Genomic DNA, 21699 nt, shown 5'->3' on the forward strand with positions numbered 1-21699 from the left:
GGCGAGAGTGACCTCGCTGTGGAGAGCGATGGTACCAGCAACCCGGCACGACCGGGGCAGGGGGGCTCAAACCCCTGGACGCTGGTCACCAAGAAAAAGCCGGCACCGAAATCGGAGGTACCGCGGCCTGTGAGGAAGGCCAAGGACAGAGGCGAAGCCTTGTGGTTGAAAACCGACAAGGACAAATACGCCGATGTCCTTAAATCGATGAAGGCGGCCGAAAGCCTCTCGGCCCTTGGGCAGGATGTGCGTAGCGTAAGACGCACCAACACGGGAGAGATGCTCCTGATGCTGAAGCGAGGCGCACAATCAAGTGCAGTATATAAGGCCTTGGCCCAAGAGGTCCTTGGTGAGGGCGCCCAAATCAGGTCGCTAGGTGCGGAAACAACTCTCCAGTGCAAGCACTTGGACGAGTTCACGACAGCAGAAGACGTCGTCGCAGCCGTCAAGGAGCACTGCGGCGTCACAATCGAGCGGGCCTCTGTGCGATTGAGAGACGGACCCTCTGGCACCCAAGTAGCCTACCTCAGGCTACTGAATGCGGATGCCAAAAAGGTAACCGAGAAAGGGAAGCTGAAGATCGGCTGGTCGGTATGCCCTATTAGTATACCCCAGCCGCCTTCAGTGGACAGGTGCTATCGGTGCCTAGAATCCGGCCATAAAGCATACGAATGCAAAGGCATAGATAGGAACAAGCTATGTCGTCGCTGCGGCGAGGAGGGGCATAAAGAGCGGGGGTGCACTAAGGCATATAAGTGCCTTATCTGCACCGCTAAGAAGCAAGCCCATAAACATGCTATGGGCGGACCTTCGTGTCCCTTCGGCGAGTTAAACAAGAAGAAGCCGTGAGAGTCACACAGCTAAATCTTAACCATTGTGCAGCAGCCCAACAGCTGCTGTGGCAGTCGGTCTAGGAGTCGAGGACAGATGTCGCCCTCTTATCAGACCCGTACAGCATCCCTGCCGGCAACGGCAATTGGGTGTCGGACGGATCTGGAATGGTGGCAATCTGTACAACGGGAAGGTTCCCGGTTCAAGAGGTAATACACCCCTCCGCCGAGGGTGTGGCGATTGCCAAGATCAATGGTGTGTTCTATTGCAGCTGCTACGCCCCACCAAGGTGGCCAATAGAACAGTTCTACCAGATGATCGACAGGCTCTCGTCGGACCTCGTGGGCCGGAAACCGGTAGTAATAGCGGGAGACTTCAACGCTTGGGCAGTGGAGTGGGGCAGCCGCTGTACAAATAGCAGGGGTCAAGCGCTAATGGAAGCGTTTGCGAAACTCGATACTGTGCTAGCTAATGATGGCTCCGCTAGTACATTCCGTAGAAACGGAGTGGAGGCGTGGATTGATTTGACCTTTGCCAGCCCGAGTCTGGCTCCAGGCATGGAATGGAGGGTAGACGAAGGCTACACCCATAGCGATCATTTAGCAATCCGCTTTAAGATCAACTATGGTGTGCAGCATCCGAGGGCGGGAGATCCCTGTCAGGTACGCGGGTGGAAGTCCAATCACTTCGACAGCGAAGCTTTCACCGCGGCCCTGGGACTGGAGGCCAACACCGACAGTCTAAGCGGGGATGCGCTGGTAGCTGTTCTATCACGCGCGTGCGACGCCACTATGCCGAGAAAAACACTGCCAAGAAACGGTAGATGCCCGGTATACTGGTGGAGTGCCGAGATTGCAGCTCTACGGTCAGCCTGTCTCAGAGCTAGACGTAGGATGCAAAGAGCTCGCACCGAGGATGCAAGAGAGAACCGCCGTGAAGTGTTTCGAGCTGCGAAATTAGCCCTTAACAAGGCTATTAAAAGCAGCAAGAGAGCGTGTTTCGACAACCTGTGTGAGAGTGCCAACGCGAATCCGTGGGGTGACGCCTACCGGATCGTGATGGCCAAGACCAAAGGGGGCTCCTCACCCCCAGAACGGTCTCCGGACCGGTTGGCAACGATTATCGAAGTACTCTTCCCGTCTCGAGCCACAAGCCCCTGGCCACCTGCACTACGAGACAGTGCGGGCACGGTCGAAATGGTGGCTCCAGTGACGAACGAAGAACTACTCGCAGTGGCTAAATCCCTAGCAATGAACAAAGCTCTAGGGCCGGATGGAGTTCCGAACAACGCTCTCAAGGCAGCGATCATAGCGAACCCGAACATGTTCAGGCTAGCTATGCAGAGATGCCTTGACGAGTGCCGTTTCCCCGATAGATGGAAAAGGCAGAAACTGGTGCTGTTGCCGAAGCCCGGGAAGCCGCCAGGCGACCCATCGGCGTACAGACCAATCTGTCTGATAGACACGACTGGCAAACTGCTTGAGAGGATCATCCTCAACAGGCTCACCCCGTACGCGGAAGGTACGGACGGTCTGTCAAGCAACCAGTTTGGCTTTCGGAAGGGTAAGTCCACAGTGGACGCTCTCAACTCAGTGATAAATACTGCCGAGATAGCGATCCAACGAAAAAGGCGAGGTATTCGATACTGTGCGTTAGTGACACTTGACGTGAAGAACGCATTCAACAGCGCAAGCTGGGATGCCATCGCGCTCTCGTTACACCGGCTTAGCCTACCGGTGGGTCTGTACCGGATCCTGGAAAGTTACTTCCAAAACCGCGTACTGCTATACGAGACCGATGCCGGTCAGAAAAGGGTTCCGATTACCGCCGGAGTCCCGCAGGGCTCGATCCTAGGCCCGGTGCTATGGAACCTCATGTATGACGGGGTTCTGGGACTGAAGTTCCCTCCTGGGGTCAAGATCGTCGGCTTTGCCGACGACGTAAGCTTGGAGGTCTACGGGGAGTCAATTTCTGAGGTAGAACTAACCGCAGAACACGCGATTAGCACGGTGGAGGAATGGATGAGCGCGAGAGGCCTGGAGCTCGCTCATCATAAGACGGAGGTAGTTATCGTCAACAACCGCAAGTCGGCACAACATGCAGTTATCCATGTGGGAGAAGTCGCGATCACTTCACAGCGAAGTCTGAAGTCTCTCGGAGTCATTATAGACGACAAACTGACCTTCGGCAGCCATGTCGACTACATGTGCAAGAGAGCGTCGACTGCTGTTGCGGCACTATCGAGAATGATGTCCAACAGCTCAAAGGTGTGTGCCAGTAGACGTAGGTTACTGGCAGGCGTTGCCGTATCCATCCTCAGGTACGGCGGCCCGTCATGGTCAAGAGCACTGAGGGTAACCAGTTACCTACAGAAACTGGAGAGCACCTACCGCGTGATGTGCCTCAGAGTGATATCTGCCTACCGCACGGTATCACACGATGCATACTGCGTGATAGCGAGCATGATGCCAGTCGGGCTGGTCATTCGGGAAGATGAGGAGTGCTTTGAGCTACGTGGAAATTGGGGAGCCCGCGAGCGCACCAGGGTGACCTCGGTCGCCAGATGGCAGCGTGAGTGGGACAACTCATCGAAAGGTAGGTGGACCCACCGGCTGATACCTAGCATATCGAGCTGGGTGGGAAGACCCCATGGGGAAGTTCACTTCCACCTGACACAATTCCTGTCAGGCCATGGCTGTTTCCGTCAGTACCTCCACAGGTTCGGACACGCGGAGGTCCCAGTCTGCCCGGACTGCCCAGGTGTAGATGAAACTGCCGAACACATACTGTTCGTATGTCATCGGTTCGACGTCGAAAGAAGAGCAATGCTTGACGTCTGTGGCTGGGACACAACCCCGGATACCCTTATTCAGCGGATGTGTCAAACGGTGGAGAAGTGGAACGCAGTCTCGGCTGCTACCATCCAGATTGACAGTAGGCTACAGGTAATCTGGCGAACCGAGCAACAGACGGCGGGCACGGCTAACTAGTGATTGGTTAGTTGGAGCGAAAAAGGCCAAGCGCAAAATAAGAGAGTGAATGGTCTGTTCATGCCGAGGTAGGTTGGCGCAGCGAATGGCAACCGCGTAAGGGGTAAACCCAGCCACCCCGAAGCAAGACAGAAGAGTGAGTGTATAGGCGTATAAGTGGACTGCCTCATGCCAAGACGGGAGGGTCGTAGCGTAGTATGTTGGAACTAAGCTATCGATGCCTCATGGCGTGGCAGAGGAGTGAAAGGGTGAGCATCCAAGTCAGTCTCACACTGCATGTTAAGGGTGAGCATAAAAGTCAGCCTCACAGGTTGGTAGAGGCTAGCACAAAAGTCAGCCTAGCAAGGAATGAAAAAGGTGAGCACAAAAGTCAGCCTCGCATGGTATGTCAGAAGTGGGCCTAAGAAAAATGTCCCACATGGGATGCCAGAGGGAGTGACAAAGGTACAATAGAGTGGCACGATTGAGAGTGAATCAGGTGATAGGGTGAGCACCCAAGTCAGCCTCACATGGATGGGTAGGGCGAGCACAAAAGTAAGCCTAGCAAGGAATGAGTAAGGTGAGCACACAAGTCAGCCTCGCATGGAACGTAAAAGGTGAGCACAAAAGTCAGCCTCATGTGGGAGTGTTTGAGAGTGAATCAAAGTGTGATTGAGAGAGCACCCAAGTAAGCCTCATACAGGATGTATGATCGCGTGAGTGAGAGTGAATGAGTACATTTAGTACAGCCATCCCCCCAGAAGTAATACCGAGAGGTAGTTCCTGGGAGGAATGATGGCGGAGCCCAATGGAGTTTAGTCGGTATTAATGGCTGGTCACCATTCGAGTCCGACACGCCCCCGTGTGGTAGATTGGACCCTACCGTTAGCACGTGTACTGGGCTAGGACATAAAGGTCTTCTCCATTGTAAAAAAAAAAAAAGACTACCCTTGCTTGGAGGTTGTGTTGGCATACAATGGTGTATGGTCGTGATTTAGGAAATGCTTAAGGGTCGTATGTGTATGGCCTAGTATGGCCGTGCATGTATGAAATTTGTTTTTTTTTTGTCGCACTGAACCCCTTAAAGTATGCACAATAAGGAAACGAAGCCCTCCAGGTGTAGTCATATAATACGCTGGGTGACAGGCATAGTCATGCACTGCGCATGTGCTGCGAGCGATGGCATCATAAGACACAGTCCGAACTTATTGAAAATTCCTTACGCTGGTCTGCACTGCAAGCGACAGGCAGAGTCATGCACTACGCATGTACTGCGAGCGATGGCATCATAAGACACAGTCCAAACTTATTGAAAATTCCTTACGCTGGTCTGCACTGCAAGCGACAGGCAGAGTCATGCACTACGCATGTACTGCGAGCGATGGCATCATAAGACACAGTCCGAACTTATTGAAAATACCAGCGTAGGTAAAAAGTTGCTTACGCTGGTCTGCACTGCAAGCGACAGGCAGAGTCATGCACTACGCATGTACTGCGAGCGATGGCATCATAAGACACAGTCCGAACTTATTGAAAATACCAGCGTAGGTAAAAAGTTGCTTACGCTGGTCTGCACTGCAAGCGACAGGCAGAGTCATGCACTACGCATGTACTGCGAGCGATGGCATCATAAGACATAGTCCGAACTTATTGAAAATACCAGCGTAGGTAAAAAGTTGCTTACGCTGGTCTGCACTGCAAGCGACAGGCAGAGTCATGCACTACGCATGTACTGCGAGCGATGGCATCATAAGACACAGTCCGAACTTATTGAAAATACCAGCGTAGGTAAAAAGTTGCTTACGCTGGTCTGCACTGTCGAATTCGTGGAAAACATGATTTTCCGACTATTCGGGGTACCGGAGATCATGCTCACGGACAATGGATCGCAGTTCGTCTCAAAAACTTTTAAGAGTCTGCTGGAGGCTTATCAAGTGTCCCACTGGCTAACCCCTGCATTCCACCCTCAGGTCAACAACACCGAAAGGGTGAATCGCGTCATTACGACGGCACTTCGGGCAACTTTAAAAAAAGGCCACAATCATTGGGCAGACGATGTTCAGGAAATCGCCAACGCAATCCGTAACGCAGTTCATGACTCCACGAAGTACAGCCCGTACTTTGTCGTTTTTGGTTGGAACAAGATTTCGGACGGAAGGGAGCACGGTTACGTAAGGGACAACTATCAGCCAAGCGCGGATGACGACAATTCTGTTTCCGATAGACGGAAGAAATTGTTCGAGGAAGTGCGAACCAATCTGACCATGGCGTACCAAAAACACGCTAAAACATACAACCTTCGATCAAATGCTAAATGTGCTTCTTATATAGTGGGGGAGAAGGTGCTGAAGCAAACCTTTGACCTTTCTGACAAGGGGAAAGGGTTTTGCAAAAAGCTAGCGCCCAAGTACGAATCGGCTGTTGTGCGGAAGGTACTTGGCTCCAATACCTATGAATTGGTAGATCTTGCGGGAAAAGATTTGGGGTCTACTTCGCTAATCGGCTGAAAAAGTTGCACTCTTCTCATCTAAACAATTAAGTGAACAAATTCGAGCTATGTACCTCCGCAAGGAGCAACCACACTATACGATGAGTAAGAAAATACCCTTCAGGTTAAAAGCAGCTTACGGCCAATCTTGATGAACTCGTTCAAGGAAGTCCTCGAACGGACTTGCTACTGAGATACCAATATTGTGCCTAAACAAACAGAAAATCCTCTTAGCTATGAATAAGCTTTTGCGAAGTGACAAAGAATGGATGATTCATGAAAACACCAAAAATAGGTAAACAAAACCGACATAGCAAACCGGTTTAGAACCGCGAAACATAATCCATCAGCGATGGTCAATTGTAAATGATAAATTTGTAAATAGTTAATTGCCTAGTTTCTAAACCCTTATACTAGTATTAGTCTTTATTCTAAGTTAGTAATTAATTCTAAACTCTCACAGTTTTTCCAACGATGGTCGAAACCCTTTTAGCATCCTACCTTCCTTCTGAGGGAATGTTTGTTGGTGACGTCATCGATGTACATTTGTATATAGCAGCATGAAATTTAGCTTAGGGTATTGGTTGTTTCAATTGTGTTCGTCTTCCTGTACATATAAAAAATTAATTTAGTTTTTCATTCAAAAATACTTACTTTATTCCTCTTTTTATTTTGAGCGCGAATCACGCAGCAGCTTATTCGGGTGGGCGACAGATCAAAATCTTTTTCTCGCATTTCTATGAACCTATCCTTCCTTAGTAATCCTGCATCCTTTAAATCCAATTCCGTTCGATCCTAAACCGTGCCACTCCCGTCCCATCCAGTAGAAAACTCCTTCCGTGCTTCATTGGTATTTATCCCGTTAAATCTTGCATTTCATAGCCTTTCCATTTGTATTCTATTAGTTTCAATATAACTCCAGTTCCATATCCTATACGATCCTTCTCTTTTGAGATTTTTTTTCACAAAATTATTAGTAATCCATTTAAATGTGTCCTTTCCTATTTCCGATCCTTTCTCCCATTTTCTCCGTTTATATCCTTTACGTTAATTCATCGATTGTTGATCCTCCACTTTTCGATTTTTATCATCCTGAACAGTTCCATGACCATCCACATTAAATCCCCGTCCTATATGCAGATATCCTACCCGATCCTCCATTTTCCCAAGCGAGCTGGTACCGTTCTCCCCGACAGCCGATGGTTCGTCTACCTGGAATAAAAAAGCCAACACACAACTTTACACCTGATAGGGAACGATTACAAAATTGCACTCTCCTCCAGCGAAGTCCACCTGTAAAATTCCCGTCACTTTTCCACGAATTAAATTTAGTATCGACCGTATTTTCCGTTTTCCTATTGTGAGGAAAATACATCCACGCGCCAGCGATTCCACGACGACTTTGTTTCATTTTGACGTTTCGGTTGAAGGTGTTGTGGAAATCGTATGTATGATAGACCGGTTGAGTTCGCGTGTCGGAATTCAGCGCGTAGTTGGATTCTGATGCGCGTAGTGTGCAAGGGGCGAGTGAATGATTTTGTTACTATAGTGTTTAATTTTTCTTGGAGAATTTTGTTGTCGGAGTAAGTCTGGCGTTTAAAAATTCTCTTAAGAAGCAAGTTTCGTTCCAAGCGTGCAGTAAGCTAAAATCGCAGAGATTTATTTCTGTGGCAGTGAATTGCCAGCTTGGACAGTATATGTTTTGGAGGGAAAGTAGTGTCCTGTGATCTCGCAATATGCTGGGGTAAGCACAGCAATCTGAACCTACTAGTTATGGTTTTCACTAAGGTGAATTATTTCGTGAACATTGTTTTCGTTAATCGGTTCGTCCTGGTGTAGACGACAATGTTCCAGTTTATTTTCGTGCGCTTGTTCAAAGTTTGTCGACAACTTTGAATTTAAGCCATTTTAATGTTGTATGTTTTGAATGTGGAATAAGTGGGATGAATGAGTGAGGAGTATGAATGGATTTCACAGTCACCAACGATTGTCGGTCAGAACATTCTTCGCGTCTCTGTTTTTATTGATTGGTTATCGAAGGCGTTACAGTATAGTTTTGTTAGGCATTGAGTTATATTCTGTGAAGCTACAAGTAAACTTTTGCTGGAGACTGGAGACGAAAGTCGATGAGAGTCAATAGCAGACTTCATCCGTAATAGACGAAGTGCTGTAAACAGAGAACGAGCCAATCCCTATTGGCGATGACCATATATGACCCCGAATGTTGAAAATAGTTTCCGAATATGACTTGTTTGACCTACGAAAATTTGATTGGTTATTGCAATGTCCATTTCAATGCCAATCAAATTTTCGTACTTTTAGCAGGGAATGATGTAACGAGGACGTTAATTGTAAATAATTAAATGTATATAGATTTGTAAATATTAGTACGTATGCGTAAATTGTTATTTGTTCTAAATTGTTTATTATGCATGGTATCCATATTATCAATTTAAACCATGGAGAAATGGTCGCAAAATCGAGTTGCTACGGTAGCGCGAGAGAGACTTCTTTAAAATAGACTTGCTATAATCCACTTGAGTTACCACCGTTCTTCGCACGCGCCAGGTTGGCCCCGATACCATCCGGAACCACTCTCTAGTCGAACTCTGGTTGATTGAATTGGCGGTTTGGACTTTGCCAGTGATGATAACAACCCGCAAGTGTAATCTTCGTTTCGGAATAAATTCGCATTAGCCGTTCCGGATTATCTTTAGCTCGTATAGCACGCGGATCATCGACGCGGACGGACTGTGTCTCCAGCTAGCTTGCTTCCTTCCTGCTTCTCCCGAGGGGTCTCACTAGGCCGGGCAGCTCTATAACAGGTGGGTGGTCTCTCAACTGAGAGTGGCGCATAAACCACCCACTTACCTACCTCGGAAGCTCGTTAGGCTGGCCAGTTACAAATCTTAAGAAAGTATCTTTATACCGTGAGATTTAACCAATTTTCTCTGAAAGTATTATATAACATGGGGTCTACTATTAATATTAGATTCAAACTCAACTGATCTTGTCCGATTCAGAAATTCCAATCGATTTGAAAATACTGTGATTTTAAACAATTTGAGGCGGATCGAAATGTTGTTGGCCAGTTATCATGATTTGAAAAATATAGTTGCAAGAAAGTTGCACACGTTTTCCATCCCCGGTTTTTGAATGATGTCTATAAACAAATTCATTCACACCGATCACTCGAAACCTTTTATGCTATACTTTTTTTTTATTTGTTTGTATCAAGAAAATTAAAGGGTTGTGTACAGGACACGACCACGGTGACATTAAAAACTTAGCTTTTTCAAGAGCGTGCAAATGAATTTTATTTATCACACATATCGACTCACATTCTTGTTCACTCGCCTGTTTTCATATGTTACAATTTGCTATATACCCTCCCCATTAAAACATAATTTATTGAAGGTCTTTTAACGGTAATCTATCATTTAATCAAGTATCTCACTAGGTGATTGGCATTATTTGGCTGATCCATCTAGTAAAAATAGGCTGGTCTGTCCAGAAAATATATTCAAAAGAAAAGTTCCATATTGAGAGCTGTGACGAGGAAGCCCACGCCCACCAACGGAAATATACAGATTCTCCATGAAATATGAAATTTCATTTTCCATTTAAATTTTCAATAATGTACTAATGAACTTAAGTAAACAATCTTAAGGTTAAGCATTTCTTGATCGATTAGTGGTGGAAAAATGAAATTATTTGATAAATTACATTGTTATGCAACGTTCGCACTACCAGTTAAAACGGGTTTTTATGCTATCTTGGTGACATTTTTCTTGTTGCTAATTATTAAAACGTGTTATAACTCTGTAGTGTAAACATTGTATTATTAAACCAATTCTGCAGCGTTTTATGTTATACTAGCTAATACCCATCGCGCGTCGCTGCGATTTTCAACTAATAGTACACAAACACGCCCCATAACAAATACCTACTGTGTATAATTTTTTACGGAAATCGGTTAAGCCGTTTGGGAGTCTATAAATCATATACATACAAACTTTGACTTTTATATAATACTAGCTAAAGCCCATCGCGCGTTGCAACGACTTTCAACGAAATAAGAGGAAAACACAATTTGTTCCGAAGCGCTATCTGGCGGGCAGATAATCTCCAACCAATAGCACACAAACACGCTCCATAACAAATGCCTACTACGTATAAATTTTTACGGCAATCGGCTAAGCCGTTTGGGAGTCCATAAATCATATACATACAAACATTGACTTTTATATATATATATATATATATATATATATATATATATATATATATATATATATATATATATATATATATATATATATATATATATATAAATATATATATATATATATATATATATATATATATATATATATATATATATATATATATATATATATATATATATATATATATATATATATATATATATATATATATATATATATATATATATATATATATATATATAATAGATAGATAGATAGGTGTTTTATGTGGTAATAGGACTGACATAATTATATTTTCAGTACAGCGGTTTGTTTTATAATTTAAAACAGATTTATTTTAAAATTTAAATTAGTATACCCAACCGTTCTATTTGTTGTATACTTTAAAACACAATTAGAACTGTGTTTTAAATACATAGGGTAGAACAGATATTCTGACTGGATAAAAAAAACAATTTTAAGTCCAGTAACGCTTAAGACATGGCTTGAATTTGAATCGAAAAAGAACACCCGCTTAAACTGCTGCTGGGACGGTAAGTTCTGTTTTAAAATTTTCCGTTGTGTGCAGTACGAAACAAAAGTGTTTGAAATTAGAAAACAAAAAGTTCTGCTGGGAATGTGATTGTTTCCGATGCAATTACACTCAGATTTTTCACACAGGGGATGCAGGCCGTGTAAATGAAAACCGCGTAAATTTAAAAAAAACGCGTTGATGAAAACCGCGTAAATTTCAAAATCCGCGTAAAAAAACCTGAGTGTACTCTCCTATATAAAATACTACGCTGCTGAACAGTGCAATAACTACAGAAGCACGTTGTCAGATGCCTTACTGATAAAAAACATATAACCGAAATATGAAACATGAAAACCAATAGGCTCTTTACCCTATGCAGCTACAAAGCGCCGTAAACATGGGTTAACACGTTACAGCGCACACGCATGCATAAAAATAAATATATTTTTTTCAAACGCAACACTCTTAAGCAGCACACACCGTATTGAATTAAATCCAAACCACCCCACCCACCCACTTTGCAAATCATTCTGTGACAGATGCTGGTACTCGAAAAATCCGCACACGGCCACCGCTGCCGATAATGCATAGCGTCTACCGCTTATTGTAGTGCCCAGACGCTGCAGCCATGATCTTACCCGTTCGACATAAGAACAAAAACTGATTCAAACGTGTACGCGTCACCTCTATTTATAAACTAACCGTATATGGTTTAGTCACTTAGGTGCGAGTGTGTGCAAATGCCAACGTTACCGAAAATCGATAGCGCTTATTGCATCGCCCGGAGACGATGTTGCTCGTATGGGATATTAGCAACAACTGATTTAAACGGAGATGCGTCGCTTCTATTTATGACTTTTCGTGTTTCATTGAGCAACTAAGCTGCCCTTTTCTGACGGCTGTGTCTGAGAAATCTGCCTCACGAATGGTAATTTTCCCGTTTTTCGTGAACTTTTTAATTTTACCAATTTCCAAAAGTCTACTTTTATTGGGGAGATATTAAATTATTACCAATATTTAAGTTAGGTGTTTCTGAATCGGTTGGTGTATGAATGATTAAAATCCATCTAGTAATATCGGAGTTATAAGCGTGCAAACCTTACATAGTTTCGTTACATGGGAGATAGTTTAGATTTTAGAATGACACCTAGCCCCAGATAGTGGAGTAAGACATTTTTAATGTCAAAACACTAAAAACCTCTGATTATCAAGAGTGATGCTTCTATCAGAGTGCTATGGCCTGCCCAATTGTTCAATAGCCCATAGCACAGGAAAGATAGACAAAGATAGTTTACACTTATGTGTTTTTATCAGTTTTCAATAATAATGCAATATAACGAAAATATCTACAAATTTCATTTTCACTGCTAACTGAAAATGTCCCTGGCAGCACTGCTCCAGCGGAATCCTTTCAGACTAATATCAATAACTGCAATGCTATAGATAATACAACCGTAAGCGCATACATGAATGGTTATACTCCTAGTTACTAGCCTTATCTATTTTTGTGAACAAATCTTGCCTGAAACAAACACCAATAGTCACTCCGCCAGAACGGTGATCCTTGTTACTAAATTTCACGCAATCCACATTCCAATTATTAGTTCCAAGAAACTTAATAAACTTAACAGCATTTCAGTGAAAATTTCGTTTGGTGAACTGTTTTTAAAATTTCGATTTATCTATTATATTTTATTATATTGTTATTAGTTGATACATATGATTCCCTTTCTATCTGTTTATTCACACCTAATTTCATGCACACAAAAAGATATGAACTTTATGCGCCGGACTCGTATGCCCTAGCACGAATGCGTTTTTGTTTGATCTCGAAACTGAGTCAGGTTTCAACCGAAACTGTTATCATTTAATTTATTTTGACATCAATTTAAGTTATAACCTGGACCAGCTTCGTCCCAAGCCAAAAGCACCTAAACGTGGATAATCATATAATTCAAGCAAAAGATATTATCATTACAGTTAAAAATAAGAAAATTGATCAGCGACAATCGATATTTTGTCAATTCTATGCAAATGCATATCACCGGAAGTAGTGAGCTATATTCGCGCAATGATACGCTATAAAACGCACAACTTTCGAGATTATTTATTGGCATAGAAAAGAAGACAAATCTAAGTTTCCTCTAGAAATGAAACGCATGGAAGGAGCCGAACGCGCCTCAACATTGAAAATTAAACTAAATCCAAACAAATCTAAACCAATGTACATTACCACACATCTTGTCTACATCGCAAGTACGGCATTTGTACATACAATGGTAGAGTTCAACTCGAGCGATAAAATTAACACTCAGCAAGGAAATGACTGCGAGTTGAACCTACACAGCAGAAATTGCCACTCCGTGCGGTGTCCACGCGGACATTGACTCCTACCGAAATTTTCAGGCCAGCCATATATTTCAATCGTTTATTTTCAGGATTACGCACGAAGATTTGGATCATTTTTTCGAACGAACATGCTCGCTGCCGAATATGTTCGATGGCACTTATTACCTCACTGCATCGGCAATGCGGAACGCGTTAAAAAATTTGGCGATTTCCGATTCTCTCTCTCTCTCTCTCTCTCTCTCTCTCTCTCTCTCTCTCTCTCTCTCTCTCTCTCTCTCTCTTCGTAATCGCATACGGTGTGATGCGGAACGAGTTGTGTGGGTCTGTATCTTTTTAACGAGAGCGTAAACCCCCGACGATGTATAAGGAAACAAATTCATGTACGCTTATGGCGGTGAGCGAGTTTTCAGCACCTTGGTACCGCCAGACTCTCTCGCCATCCTGTGGGAAAAAATCTGCTAGACCAGATGTTATTAATGGTGTCCAGTAAAGCCAGTTTTCCTTTTAATGGCAGCCGCTTCAGTAGTGGGTAGGATATTTCGTCAGGCCCTGCTGATTTTCTTTTCGATGAGTCAAGGGCGATCAACAACTCGCTAATGTCAAACGGCCGATTGATTGATCAAAGGGCAGTTACTAACATATTGAGAGCGGACGAATTATTCATTGTATCTATCCATTAACGAATCTCTTTGAAGTATTCAGCCAGTGCAATGGTTACATGTATTGGATCTCGAGACACGGTACTACCATCATTGATCGCATTCCATTTACTCTGCGTTTTCCACTAAGAGCATTAACCCTGCGCCACATTGCAGCAGCGGGTGTGTTTTCGTTGATTCCCTCAATAAATGATTCCCATGATTTGGCTTTAGTTTTTCGGACGCTCTTTCGACTGTTGTTCTTTTTCTTTTTCCGGATGATCGGCGGGAAGCCGTTTATATTTTCGTTCAGCGTTTCGGCGAGTTTTGATGGCTACTTTGACGTCATCACACCACCAATACACAGCCTTGGCTTTTGGTATGGAGCTGAATCGAGGGACATTGATGTGTGCTGCATTCCAGATCAGTTGAGTTATTTCTTCTGGGGAGTATATTATATTGGAGTCAGTTGTATCTATGATCGCTCTCTCGTACTGTTCCCAGTCTGCCTCGTCGAATCGCCATCAAAGTCAGTGGGTGGTGCTGGGTGCTTGTTCACTGCATCGAATATCGATCGGGTAGTGATCACTCCCATGGAAGTCGGTTGAAATGGTCCAATGAAGAAGTTAGAGAATTTCGCTGCTGGCTGCTGAGATGTCAATGTGGGACTCGGTCTTGCCCCTCAAGAAAGTCGGGCTTCCGTCATTCATCACTACCATATCAGTGTTTTTAAATGCTGCTATTACTTCGGCACCATTCTTATCTGTGCTGGACGCCCCAGGCATAGTGGTGGGCGTTGAGATCACCGAGGATTCTGCAAACCCTGATGTCTTGTATTTTGCAAATAGATTGATACAACGGTCACTGGGATCGGGGCATGCAATCTCACTGCGACAGTAAGAAGCTCTGTGTTATGGTTGACCACCGTATGTGGAACCGACGAATGCACGGTGACTGCTGCGTTTTGATAATGGTTTACTCCTGATTTTGTAAGCCATGTATACTCCCCTTGCAAAATCGTTTCAAGAAGGTCGAAGGGTGATCGATGTACTTCCTTTAACGCCAGGATAAGTGGAGGATTGCTACCAATGAGCAGTTCAAGTTCGGCAAGGTTGTTGAGTAGTCCATTTATGTTCCATTGTAAGACTATTCTGGTACGTCTCTCCATGTCGGGGTCAGTGTCGGGAAATTATCAAAAAATCAAAAATCGGTAACGCATAAAATTACTGCTGATTCTCTTACTCGATATTTATTATCAGCAAAATCACGGATGAGTTTAGCAATGCAATGAAAATGTGAAATCCATTACGCCTTCTTCGATCTCATCATCGTGATAAGTTTTTCTTTCACATGTACTCATAAAATCATCTAAAGAGAAAATCATTCGTAACCGAGAGCCCTTTCAGTTTACACACGCGCGTTGTTTGTTGTAACATTACCTTGAGTTAGGCGATATCGGTGAAGGTGTTTATCCCAGCAAGGGCTGGAGTATAAACATTATAAACGTTAAATTGTGTCAAGTAGTGCAGTGCAGTGCGGTACTAAACAGTTTTCTTGTCTGAAAGACGGCTTTGTTTAGACGAGCTATACCAGCTCTCTACTGTGTGAAGGTCACGCGGGTGACGGACAAAAGAAACGAAGGATCAATTCACCTAGTAGCTCGTCAGGAACCAACTGGTGAAGTGTTTCGTTTTTTACTTTTCTTGTCGCTTTTTTTTTATTATTGTTTTCGATTTTTATTTTGATTTAAGTTAAATAGTGCGGTCGAGCTTGTTGCTCCCGCAAAAAAATGGAACAAACAGAAGGATCACCCTCCGAAGACGAATATTATGGAGAAGAGGAACATGTATCTGATTCGGAGACAGATGATGTTATGAGCGATCCACTTCCCCCACTTTCGCCCAATGTCTCACAGCCCCCCTCCCCCCGAGTCAAGGTTTACCAGGATGGATCCGCTGGTCCTTGGGTGGTATACTTTCGGCCCAAAAATAAACCGTTAAACAGCATAACTGTTGCACGGGAGCTGACAAAACGTTACTCGGCCATAACCGAGATTGAAAAGGTTCAGTCAGATAAACTACGCGTAGTCGTTACTGACTTGAAACAGGCCAATGGTATCGTTAGCAATAGCCTCTTTACGCTGGAGTATCGCGTCTACATTCCTTCTCGTGATGTGGAGATCGACGGTGTGGTAAGTGATGCAGGTCTAACTGTCGATGATCTGATGAATGATGGGGTTGGCCGCTCCTAACCTTCAATCAGTTAAGATTTTGGAGTGCAAGCAATTGCACTCAAAGTCCATCGAAGACGGGAATTACTATCCATCAGACTCGTTTCGCGTAACCTTCGCCGGATCTGCACTTCCGAGCTACGTTGAAGTGGGAGGTGCGTCTGTTTGTACCGCGGGTCATGAATTGTTCCAATTGCCAGCAGCTAGGTCACACGACCACCTACTGTTGCAATAAGCAACGGTGCGGTAAATGTGGGAACGCCATGCAGATGATACTTGCAGTAGGCCCGCTGAAAAGTGTGTTTACTGTGGGGAAAATCCGCATGAACCTTTGGCATGCCCAACGTACAAACTTCGCGCGGATAAACTGAAGCGATCCGCCAAAGACGCTCTTGCGCAGAAATGCTTAAAAGAGTTGTTCCACTTATCTCCGAAAACCCATTCGTTCTCTTGCCAACTGACGATAACGCCTCTAACGACCCTTGCGAGGGGCATTCTTTGGCTCTGCTTAGAAACTCTAGGAAAAGACCTAATCAAAACTCACCTGAACTTCCTCGTAAGGGTCCTAGGTTTTCCCAAACAAGGGTACAAAATAAAAATAATTCATCAACTGGAAGTGCGGCCACAAATCCGAAGATAATACCTCCTGGTTTTGGGAAATTGAGATACAACCAGGAGTACCCAGCACTCCCCGGGGCACCAAAAATCCCAAGTGCTCCCATATTACAGTCAGAAACTCAACCTAAAACGGGATTCCTTAAATTCTCTGACATTGTGGACTGAATATTCACAGCTTTCAACATTACCGATCCTCTGAAAAGCTTGCTGGTTGCTATTCTACCAACAGTAAGAACATTTTTAAAACAGTTGACTGAACAATGGCCCCTCCTTGCAGCGATCGTATCCTTCGATAGCTAACTTATTAAACGGAATCACGGATCTGATCAATGTTTTACAGTGGAACTGCAGAAGTATTATCCCTAAAATTGATTCATTAGAACACTTGCTAGATTACAATTATTGTAATGCCTTTTCCCTATGTGAAACATGGCTTACTTCTAATATAAACCTCAACTTCCACGATTTTAACATTATCCGCTTGGATCGAGCAGACTCATATGGATGGGTACTTTTAGGGATCAAAAAGTGCTACTCCTTCAATCGAATCAATCTCCCTTCGACGCCAGGCATTGAAGTTGTCGCTTGTCAAACAACAATCATAGGCAAAGATCTTTTCATTGCTTCTATTTACATTCAGGCCATGATGGAATATCGAACACTCTCTATACTCCCCTTGCAAAATCGTTTCAAGAAGGTCGAAGGGTGATCGATGTACTTCCTTTAACGCCAGGATAAGTGGAGGATTGCTACCGATGAGCAGTTCGAGTTCGGCAAGGTTGTTGAGTAGTCCATTTATGTTCCATTAGGCAATCCATTAGACGTTTGTTTGACAATTCAGCGGTGGGTTTTGTCAACAAGTCTACTCCTGCGAACAGAAAAACTCGTCCGACAAATGTCTTTCGTTAGTCCGATTCGGTTGATGTTGGATCGAATCAACGATATTGTCGGACGTCGCACCTCTCGGAGTAACGTCAGAAAAAGTAAACAAAAAATAATCAGCTGATCAGAAACGTCTCATGGATTGCCTAATTGTAAGACTATTCTGGTACGTCTCTCCATGTCGGGGTCAGTGTTGGGAAATTATCAAAAAATCAAAAATCGGTAACGCATAAAATTACTACTGATTCTCTTACTCGATATTTATTATCAGCAAAATCATAGATGAGTTTAGCAATGCAATGAAAATGTGAAATCCATTACGCCTTCTTTGATCTCATCATCGTGATGAGTTTTTCTTTCACATGTACTCATAAAATCATCTAAAGAGAAAATCATTCGTAACCGAGCGCCATTTCAGTTTACACACGCGCGTTGTTTGTTGTAACATTATCTTGAGTTAGGCGATATCGGTGAAGGTGTTTATCCCAGCAAGGGCGGGAGTATAAACATTATAAACGTTAAATTGTGTCAAGTAGTGCAGTGCAGTGCGGTACTAAACAGTTTTCTTTCCTGAAAGACGGCTTTGTTTAGACGAGCTATACTAACTCTCTACTGTGGGAAGGTCACGCGGGTGACGGACAAAAGAAACGAAGGATCAATTCACCTACTTGCTCGTCAGGAACCAACTGGTGAAGTGTTTCGTTTTTGACATTAAAAATGTCTTACTCCACTACCTGGGGCTGGGTGTCATTCTATATTTTGAAAATCTCCTATGTAACGAAACTATGTAAGGTTGGTACGGTTATAACTTCGCAGTTAGTTGATGGATTTCAATCAATTATACACCAATATACTCAGAAACACCTGACTTGAATATAATTGCTGATTAGATTGATGTACTATATAAGTATTCTGATGAAAATCGGTAGAATTAAAATTGAAAAATTTCACTAAAAAAGGGGAAATGTGCATACACGAGGCGGCTATTCCGAGCAAAGCCGTCAATACAGAACAATTAAGAGGTCAATCAAACCAGGAAAAGTTATAAATATATGTGCTGAATTTCCTTTTTGCCTTATCATTCGATGCTTGATGGTCGACGAGTAGTGTACGGACGTACGTACCTAAACGATTCTCATGAACAAACGGCCAATATTTGCCGCCTTTACTGCACGGAACAAACAGATTTTTGCGCGATTTGCTGGGAAATAATCACAACAATTGTGTAGTAGATTCCGTACAGGATACGATTACCGTAAAGTTTGATAGAAATGATTTTGAAAACGCATTAATTAGCCGTGCTTTGATTGGTGGTTTACTTGTTAGCACCGCCTTTTTGGCGATGAACCACATCCGAAATCGAGCCCAAAACGGAAAAACGCAATGAGCAGCCCTCAAGTGCCTGGAAATTCGGGCAGCAAACCGGTTGGTGAAATGATGTCAGTGCATTCAGCACAAACGAATCGCATTAGTGTTATCAGCGGTCGTACCCAAACTGCAACGAACGTGAGCGATTTGAACGGCTTTGGTGGTCCAATAGAGGATCCGCAAGAGTAAGAAATTGCAGTGAAATTGCCGCCGCTGGTGGTAAAATCGATCCCGCTCGCCGCGCTGAAAAAGCAGCTGGCGGAAATTGGTGTAAAAGCAGAGTACAAACTAAGTGGCGTCGGTATAAAAACGGTTGTGCATACAAAAAGTGACTATCAGAATGCCTGGAATTATCTAAATAGAGTTGGTGCAGAATATTTTTCACATAATTTTGCAGCGGGAAAAGCCATTCAAAGCAGTAGTGTGCGGTCTTCCATTTATGGCAAGCAATGAAATTGAAGTTGAGCTAAAAGAGCGGTACAAATTACAGCCGCTGGGCGTCTTTCGCATTGCGCGAAAAGAAAAGAAAATGGCGTGATTGCTTGTATCTTGTGCATTTTCAAAAGGGTACAGTATCGCTAAATGCATTGAAAGCTGTGCGTTCACTGTCGTGTATGGTGGTTCGCTGGGAGACCTACCGAGGCACAAATCGTGATATCACTCAGTGCACGTGCTGTTTAAATTTCGGACACGGCACACGTAATGGCCACATTAAACCCCGGTGTAATTATTGTGCGCAAGCTCACCTTACTACGGAGTGTCCGATTTAGGGTGTAAGGGGCACCGCTCGACTGATAGAGAGTGCAGCAAGCGTGAAGAATATAAAAGCATACGTAAAGATATATCGCAAAAACACCAGCCGGGACGAAAACCGAACAAAGAAGTGATTTTTAGTGAAAGTTATTTCCCATCGTTACTGCCAAGTCAACGTAAGAATGGAGTACCAGCATCGAGTCCCAGTGGCAGCAACAGCCACAGCAGCTACGTCAGCAAGCGGAGAAACATTAGCAGCAGCATCCATCGTCAATTTCAAAGCAGCAACCGGCATCTGTTCGGTAAGCGTGGCAGCCGACGTGGTAGCTTCGTCATCGCCAAACATATTCCTGCCTCAGGTGAGTCCCAATCAATGTTCCCCTCAATTGGACCAACAACTTCCGCCCAAATTTACTGCCGCACAATTAATGCCTATATTTGTGGAAATGTGTGAAAAACTGCAACAATGCCAAAATAGGCAGGAACAAATTTGCGTTCTGGGACAGTTTGTGATTATGGCATATTTTTGTTAATCCTCTGCAATTGATTCTTTGGAACGCCCGCGGATTACTGCGGAAACGAATTGAACTTGGCGAATTTCTGGTTTTGGCCAGGAATAGACATTGCCGTTCTAACCGAAACTAATCTGAAACCCGGGATAAATTTTAGTATCCCAGGATTTTCTACCGTGCGCATGTATCGAACCCACTCGGGCGGAGGTGGTGTAGCTTTGATCATAAAAAATAATATCAAATATATAATCCAACCACATTACCAAAAATCAATTATCGAGACTGTTGGTGTTGAATTGGAAGGCGATATGGGAAAGTTTCTCGCGATAGCTGCATATTGCCCATTACAGTGTTATGAAACCAATGGGAATGCAAGGAAGTTTAAAAATGACCTCCAAAAATTGTCGAGATCCCGGAAAAAAATCATAATAGCTGGTGACTTTAACGCTAGACACGAAACATGGAAAAATTACCGTAGTAATCAAAATGGTCGCCTTCTTTTCGAAGACTCTCTGACTGGACACTATACAATTCATGCCCCCGACGAACCAACTTTTCTATCTCCAGCTGGAATCTCGTCAACACTGGACATTTTCTTGTCAAACATGAATGAGATTTCCCACCCAAACACAATACAGGACTTAAGCTCTGATCACTTTCCGGTTTCACTTCAAATTGGTGAGAACATACGATTAAGGGAACGACTTGTTAGAAAAGATTATCATAATGTGAACTGGGTTGAGTTTCAACGCCGGGTGGATCGTGAACTAATTGATGATATTGCTTTAAATTCAACGGAAGACATCGACCTAGCCATTGAAAATTTTCAGATGGCATACTCATAAAAACAAACTGCAGGTTTAACAAAACAAATGCATAAAAATGATTCTAGATCTTCCGTGGCATACGAACACAACAACAATTCATGAGTTAGCAGGAATAAAAACGATAGGAGAAAGTATCAACGCTATACGAAGCAAATTTATAGAAAAATGTTCCACTTCGGAATTCCCACTAATTAATAGTTTGTTTAATGTTTAGGTTAAGTTAGTATTAGTAGTCTTAAGTTTAATAACATAACTGCAAATGTTGACCCACTACGAATTCGAGAGAAAAAAATTTAAAAATGTATATACACAATCAAAACGAAGATGAAACGCAATGCTGTATCACTTACTATGTAAAACATACAGAAATGTAAACCGAAATTAATCAAAAAAAAGATTTAATCCCTCCTAGCAGTGAGATGAGACATTTCTTACACATTTCACTATTGGATTAGTTTGCAGAACTCACGAGAAGTAGGCACCCAACTAGA

The 21699-nt window shown here is 43.5% G+C and overlaps 2 protein-coding genes across 19 annotated transcripts in view; one reads left to right on the forward strand and one right to left on the reverse strand.

Moving 5' to 3' along the window:
• Positions 1–21699, reverse strand: part of LOC131689361 (cell adhesion molecule Dscam2) — a 1607414-nt gene that overhangs the window by 1511584 nt on the left and 74131 nt on the right. The window lies entirely within an intron of this gene.
• Positions 5636–6307, forward strand: LOC131687820 (uncharacterized). Its single transcript, XM_058971908.1, has one exon. It carries the CDS (start codon positions 5636–5638, stop codon positions 6305–6307), a length of 672 nt encoding a protein of 223 aa, XP_058827891.1.

Source organism: Topomyia yanbarensis, chromosome 3 (assembly GCF_030247195.1).
Source record: "Topomyia yanbarensis strain Yona2022 chromosome 3, ASM3024719v1, whole genome shotgun sequence".
NCBI classification, from domain to species: Eukaryota; Metazoa; Arthropoda; class Insecta; order Diptera; family Culicidae; genus Topomyia; species Topomyia yanbarensis.